This window comes from Mastomys coucha, unplaced genomic scaffold (assembly GCF_008632895.1).
Source record: "Mastomys coucha isolate ucsf_1 unplaced genomic scaffold, UCSF_Mcou_1 pScaffold21, whole genome shotgun sequence".
NCBI classification, from domain to species: domain Eukaryota; kingdom Metazoa; phylum Chordata; class Mammalia; order Rodentia; family Muridae; genus Mastomys; species Mastomys coucha.
Window position 1 is genome coordinate 23,659,309 of NW_022196904.1, and position 6,990 is coordinate 23,666,298.

Below are 6,990 nucleotides of genomic sequence, written 5' to 3' on the forward strand. Positions count from 1 at the left end.
GAGCTATCTCAGCCAGTCTATGTTATAGGACCCACCCATCCCCCATGTTATTCTGGAGCCATCCCAGCCACAGTCCTATGTTATAGGATGCCCCCCCATCCCCCGTGTTATTCTGGGGGTTCAACAACTCAGCAATGACTCAGTGATTCATGGAAGACCCTGTCTGTGCTGGGACCCACTCCAGTAGCTGGTGACAGAGCAGTGAACTACAATGAGAGAGACATCTGCCTTCCTGGAATTCTAATCAGGGAGATGGACAATAAAACCCATACTATACTGGACCATAAAACCTAAGAGCAAAGAAAAAAAAACAAAAAATTGAAAAAAAAAAAAAGGAGAAAGAAGACATGCAGTGGTGGTGCACACTTTTAATCCTAGCAATCAGGAGGCAGAGGCAGGTGGATCGCTTAGTGTAAGGCCAGCTTGGTCTACAGAGAGAATTTCAGGACAGCCCAAGAAACCCTGACTCCTCCCTCTCCTCCCCCCCAAAAAAAAAGAAAGAAAAGAAAAAGAAAAAGAAAAAGAAAAAGAAAAAGAAAAAGAAAGAGAAAGACAGGTCAAAACTTTAAATTGAGCTATAATGTCACTTAGGAGGTAGAGACAAGCTCGGGAATAGAGTTAGCCATGGCTACACAGAGTGTTTTGAAACCAATCAGACCAATCAGGAGTACATGAAATTATCTCAAAAAACCCAAAAAAACAGAAGAGGGGTTGGAGAGATGGCTCAGTAGTTAAGAGTACTGTCTGCTCTTGCAGAGGACCCAGGTTTTGTTCTTTTTTTTTTTTTTTTTTTAAAGATTTTATTTATTATATGTAAGTACATTGGCTGTCTTCAGATCTCATTACAGATGGTTGTGAGCCACCATGTGGTTGCTGGGATTTGAACTCAGGACCTCTGGAAGAGCAGTCAGTGCTCTTAACGGCTGAGCCAACTCCCCAGGCCCCCAGGTTTGGTTCTTAGCACCACAGGGCAGCTCACAACACCTGTAGTTCCAGTAATGGTGCCCATCCCAGATTCCAGGCATATATATGCACACAGGCAAAAACCTCATACTTATATAGCCAAACAGATAAATCTCAAAAGAACAAAAAAAGAGGAAGGACAGAAGGACAGATATAGTGAGATGGTTCAGGGAGACAGAGATCGTGGCTCCTGTACCAAACCTGGCCCTTCGAGTTCAACTCAGTAGGAGGAGAAAATCAACTGTTGACCTACAAACGTGCGGTACTATACCCATGTGTCTGCACCATGGCGTACAATAAATATAAATGAAACAAAAAAAGAAAAAAGAAAAAAGAAATAAATTATTAACTTTTGTAAAGGTAATTTTTTTCTTGTCCTGACAATCAAATTTAGGCCTTGTATTTGCTAAACAGCCGCTCTTTGTTTTGAGTGTGTGTGTGTGTGTGTGTAGGCCCAAGGACACCATGGATTGTTTTCTCTTTCCTTTGCGTGGGTCCAGGGATTGAACTCAGGTTGACAGGCTCCATGACCAGCTCCCTTTTTTTAACAGAGTAAAGATTCAGAAAAAGGAGCGAGGCAGAGCTCAGCAGGGTAGGAATTGGGAAAGTAGGGGAGAGGCTGAGGGCACCAGGATGTGAGTTGACACACACAGAGGTCTTCTGTGTTCTTGCTGCTCCCAATCGAGCCAGCACGTGCTGGTTTACCTCAGTTCTTTACAGCTTTCTACTTTCTTCCTCTCCACGTACGATCCTCTAGAACTCAGCTCAAACATCCATTCCTCAAGGAAGCCTCAGATATCCCCAGGTAAAGCCTGGTACCTTGCTGAATTTCCCCTGGGATCCCCCCAACCCAGTCCAGACAACTGTGGTTTGTTACTGTCTACTGAACGTCTGCTTCTGACCAGGCTGAACTAGGGGTCCCGGTAGGATCGGGCAAAACACAGACAGCATTAAATAAGTGAATGAATGTGGTGCGGGTCGGAGGAGGTAGGGTGTCCTCACATGGATGCGGCAGCCATCATCTACAGGATAGGAGCCCAGCAGTGCATCCTCCTGATCCAACTTGCTGTAGAACTTGTCATCAGCTCCATACAGCTCCAGTTCCATGCAGGAAGCAGGGCTGCCCACCACCAGTTCCAGTTTACACTGCAGTAAGGAAGTAGCATGAGGAGAAAGGCTGTCAGAGGCCTCATCTGCAGACTTGGATCAACAACCAAGTTCCAAGGCTGTCAAGAGGGCCTCATCAGCAGACTTGAATCAACAACCAAGTTCCAAAAGACCCACCATGGACCTGTTCCTTCTGGACCCGCCCCCTGGGCTCTCTGGAGGGTCTGATTTGCCCGAGCCCCGCCCCTACCCTGTGGACTCTGTTCTCAGGGGCTCCCCTGCCTCAGAGGTTGGTTGTCAGTCTCCGCAACCTCACCTCCATCTCCGCCCACTAGTTTTCAGTCCCTACTCCCTTTCCTTTGCCCCGCCCCTCCGGACCCCGCCCCCATGGCCACACCTTGAATTCTGCGATGGTGAGGCTACGACTGTATCGCTTCTCCGAACGGAAGCTGTTGAGGGAGCTGCTGATGAAAACCGTCACGGTGGGCGCCGATATCCCCGACACCTCCATCTCGCCGCGCCCCGGAGTGGCCCGCGGTTCGGCTCAGCCGTCTCACACCGGCTCCGCAGTGGCCGCCGCTGCTTCTGGGATATAAGTCCCGCCCCTTGTCCCGGAAGCTGACCAATGCAAGCGCCCCACCTAACATGGCCGGCCAATCGCTGTCGTCCTCTCTCCACGGATGGGCGGATTCTCGGGCACGTCCAACCAATCCTGAGAGGCTCTCCGTTCTTCCAATAGCTGCACGGGAAGCAGGCGAGGCGGGCGGGAGGAGGACGAATGGCTGGAGTTATCCCGGTCCGCCGGGTGTAAGCTCGGCGCATGTGCCTTGGGCCAGGAAGAGAGCAGCGGCTCCTCTCGCTTACGCTCAGCGCCTTGCGGAGGACGTTGCGCATCACAGTCCCGGCCCTGGTCCTAGCTCCATACCACTCTGGGCTGGGAAGCAAGGCTCCGAAATCGGGAGGGTATCAAAGGATTGACGCAAGCCATCAGCCAGACGTCTGTAAGAGAAGGAACGGGCGCGTGCGCGCAGCCACGCCCTAGTTTGGTGCAGTCACGCCGTGCGACCCTTCCCGCGGTCCGTAGCGCGGCCGCGCAAGCGCAGAAGGCTCAGCAGCCAGCCCGGTCGCTATGGAACCTGACGGGACGTACGAGCCTGGCTTCGTGGGTATTCGGTTCTGCCAGGAATGGTGAGGCCCGGGCAGTAGGTGTGGGAAGGCAGTGAGGACTGGCTCCAGGGCTGACCTCTGACCTCCCCTCCCCACAGTAATAATATGCTGTACCCCAAGGAGGACAAGGAGAATCGCATTCTGCTGTACGCGGTGAGTGCCGGCAGCCCTCTCGCCAGCGGGTTCGCGCCTTCCCTGCTGGCTCCCCACGCTTTCACCTCTTGACTGACCCTCAACACACCCTCTCTCCCATCTTGTACATCCCCCTCCTTGAATCACCCTGCTCTCCCGTCCAGTCTTGATTGGGATGTCTGATCTGTTTGTGACACTGCTCCTACCACGCTCTCCCGTCTGCAGTGCCGGAATTGCGATTATCAGCAGGAAGCCGACAACAGTTGCATCTACGTCAACAAAATCACGCACGAAGTGGAGTGAGTGGCCGGACCCCGGCTTGGGGTATGGGGAACCTCCTAGGACACCGGGTCTGACCGTAATTACGTCCCTATCTCTGCAGCGAGCTGACTCAGATCATCGCAGACGTGTCCCAGGACCCGACGTTGCCCCGGACCGAGGACCACCCGTGCCAGAAGTGAGTATGCAGCTGGCCTAGGGGAAGAGGAGTGGCTGTCCACAGAGGGGTCTTTCACTCTTCAGTAACTTGAACTATTCCCTCAGGTGTGGCCACAAGGAGGCAGTGTTCTTCCAGTCACACAGTGCCCGAGCTGAGGTGAGTGACTATTCCTTGGTGGCTTGGGCTTCCCTAGGGGGGTGGGGAAACCAGTTTTGGGTTGGTCCTATTTCCTCAAATCAAGATTGGGAAAGTTCCTTTGATAGTTCTTTTGGTCCTCACACTATCCCCCGAGTGCAGACCCTGACTGAACATTCTTATTGCCAGGATGCCATGCGCCTGTACTATGTATGCACTGCCCCACACTGCGGCCACCGCTGGACCGAGTGACCATTCCTTCCTCCTGTAATAAATGCCAGTTTCTACACTAGTGTTTCCCGTGTTTATTTGTCTCGTGGGTAGGAAGCAGCCAGTATATCAGGTTGTGCGGTGTAGGGTGCGGTGCTGCGCATAAGCATCAGGCCGAGAGCTGGTGAAGCCACAGTCTTCACATACATGCAGCTTCTCCCTGCGCTCCCGGTACGCATAACTGGCCGGCTGCCCGTGCACCTTGGCAAGGTGAGCTTCAAGGGAGCAGCGCTGTGTGAAAGCTTTCCCACACGCCCCACAGCGGAATGGCCGTATTCCTGTGAAGATGAGCAGAAAGAGCGATGGCCTTAGGGCGATGGCCTTAGAGCATAGGCTTCCCGCTTTGCACTCCCTCTCTATTCCTGGCTAGGCAGACACTTATGTTTGTGGCCCACTAGCCATCTGCTACCTCTACTTAAGGCAACAGGAGACAGACTGTGTCTCCTCCATCCCTCAACAGGAAGTGTCTTCTGAAAGGGGGAGGGACCCTTAAGCAACATGGAGAGTTCCCTTGACCGCTCTGAATCTGGAGTCTGGAAATATATGGATTTATTTTGAGACAAGGTCTCACAGTGTAGCCCTAGCTGGCCTGGAACTCAGAGATATGCCTTCCTCTGCCTCCCAAGTGCTTGAATTTAAGGAAAGTACTACAAGCCTGGCTTATTTGGGGCGCGTGTGTGTGTGTGTGTTTGCTCACACACGTATGCATGCACAAATGCTATGGTGCAAGTGTTGGGGGTCAGAAAACAATTTGCAGGAGTCTGTTCTTTCCTTACACCACCTAGATCCAGGGAGTTAACTGAGTTATCAGACTTGCCAGCAATGGCCTTCCCACTGAGAAATCTGGCTGGCCCCTGAACCTGAGTTCTGTAGCCAGCATCCATCTCTACTTTTGCCAGGCCTCTTCCTTGGTGCTACCTTATACTCACCTCCTATGAGGAACCTGTGCCCCTGTTGTATATCCCCAGTCCCCACACCCCATGTGTCTGCCTCCGTCATTCCATCACCATTACTATCTGGAGTCCAGAAGACCCACTTTGTTCTTGCTGTCGCTCACCGGTGTGAGTCCTCATGTGGCGCTTGAGGTCGAAGGCATCATGAAAGCCTTTACCACAGTAGTGGCACACGTGGCGCCTCGCTGGGCTGTGGCATTTGAGGTGCCGAGTCAGCATGCGTTGCAGCGGGAAGGCCTTGGGGCAGAGTGGGCAGCCAAGTGTCCCGGGGCCCTTGGGAGCAGAGGTCAGTGTCCCCTGTGAGGACTGCCAGAGGGTGTAGGGGTTAGTCTGGCCAGCAGGATCTTGTTCAGTCTTTGCTGCTCTGTAAACGGTTTGTCGTGTGCCCAGAGTGAAGGGTGGCTGTGAGTAGTGGGGACAGCTGCAACCCTCTCTCCAAAACCTTCCCGAACCAAATCCATTACTCTGACTGTCAGGTCCCTTTATACCCAAGAACACGCCTTGCTAATACGAGCTTTCCTAGTTTTATTCTCTGCCTCCAGCTCCTACCAGAAAGAAGCTCTGTAAGTGGATGTCTGTCCCTCTTGCCATACACTCATACAAAAGTGACCTCACACACTGAATTCTGACTTTTAAAGCCCTCACAAGTTTAACCTACTCCTGGGAGGTTAAGGTAACAGAGCCCCCATCCCTGTCTGTTTATCCAGTGTTCTGACATGAATCACTTTCTACTTAGTTTTTGGAATCCTGATTGTACCCATTGGACCCAGATCCCTGGAGCAGACTGCCCACCTACCCTAGGAATAGGGGTCTTAACTGAGACTGGAATGAGCTGGCTGCTGGGAAGGGAGCGGGATGCCAAGTGAAGGACAACACTCTAGGCTGGAGAGATGTAGAGGATCTGGAGGGCGTAAGGGCAGCTAGCTTCCTGTGCACAAATGGAAAGCCATCCCTGTCTTAGCTGCCAACTGCAGACTTACCCCTGCCCAGGTGTCTCTCAGACCAGGAGATCTGTGTGCTGGTGGCACTGCCAGGCTGCTGCAGTCTGGGAAGAGAGGCCAGACGGTGATGCCCTGCGCCTCCCAAGCCCTTCACCTCCAGGTCCAGATAGGTGCATACCTGGGACATAGGCATCTCCCCGGAGCTGGTCAGGAAGGTGGCTCCAGTTAGGTGGCGGTGGACGCCGACTCCTCACAAGAAAGGCCCTGGGCATTGCTTTCAGGATGGTGAAATGGCTCTTTCTCAGAGCTGCTGCCTCTGCCTGCTGCCTGTCAGACCTCCGCCCCAAAACTAGGTGAAATCAGGAGACCCATGGAAGCCTCATTCTCTTCATGCAAATTTTGAGACAAGCCTGGGGAGCAGCCTTAGCTGGCTCTGGTTACCTCTGCTGGGGCCTGCCATCTTGGTTCCTTCTGTAGGCCAGGCTCCCAGGCAACTCTGCCATCTCCTGGGGATGGAGACACAGGAGAACTCACCTTCCCCACCCCCAGGGAGGCTTGAGTGAGAGAAGAGCTTAGGCTGCTCCTGGGGATGGAGATCAAAAAGACATATGCCCCCCCCCCCCCCCCCCGCCCGCCCTGGAAGGGCAAAGGACCCTAGGGACTGTTTACCAGGCAAATCAGTCCCGGAAGTCCATCAGCCTGCTAGTTATTCAAATCGCAGCAGCTGAGGATGCGGGTGGGGACAGCTGTGATTGTTCCTGTGCCACTGGTGTAGGATGACAGCAAACTAAGTAGGCAAAGGCAGAAATAAAGATGGGAGCTGTGATTCCTCAAGCCAGAAGCTAGCCGGTTCCCTCTCCCTCCCTCCCTCTCCCTCTCCTCC

General features: G+C 53.0%; 3 protein-coding genes across 3 annotated transcripts in view; 1 reads left to right on the forward strand and 2 right to left on the reverse strand.

The window, feature by feature from the left end:
• Positions 1-3,070, reverse strand: part of Tbcb (tubulin folding cofactor B) — a 7,692-nt gene extending 4,622 nt beyond the window's left edge. The window contains exons 1-2 of the mRNA XM_031386051.1: positions 2,468-3,070; positions 1,966-2,109 (exon numbers count right to left, since the gene is read on the reverse strand). Coding sequence (XP_031241911.1) covers positions 1,966-2,109; positions 2,468-2,581 — 258 coding nt within the window. The 5' untranslated portion in view covers positions 2,582-3,070. The remainder of the gene's footprint in view (positions 1-1,965; positions 2,110-2,467) is intronic.
• Positions 2,959-4,232, forward strand: Polr2i (RNA polymerase II subunit I). The gene is made up of 6 exons (XM_031386053.1): positions 2,959-3,258; positions 3,336-3,390; positions 3,595-3,668; positions 3,752-3,826; positions 3,913-3,964; positions 4,133-4,232. Exons 1-6 carry the CDS (start codon positions 3,200-3,202, stop codon positions 4,193-4,195), a joined length of 378 nt encoding a protein of 125 aa, XP_031241913.1. The 5' UTR covers positions 2,959-3,199; the 3' UTR covers positions 4,196-4,232.
• Position 4,233: 1 nt separating this feature from the next.
• Ovol3 (ovo like zinc finger 3) lies at positions 4,234-6,573 on the reverse strand. The gene is made up of 4 exons (XM_031386052.1): positions 6,286-6,573; positions 6,147-6,211; positions 5,271-5,472; positions 4,234-4,491 (listed from the first exon to the last, which is right to left on the reverse strand). Exons 1-4 carry the CDS (start codon positions 6,377-6,379, stop codon positions 4,283-4,285), a joined length of 570 nt encoding a protein of 189 aa, XP_031241912.1. The 5' UTR covers positions 6,380-6,573; the 3' UTR covers positions 4,234-4,282.
• Positions 6,574-6,990: the final 417 nt, after the last annotated feature.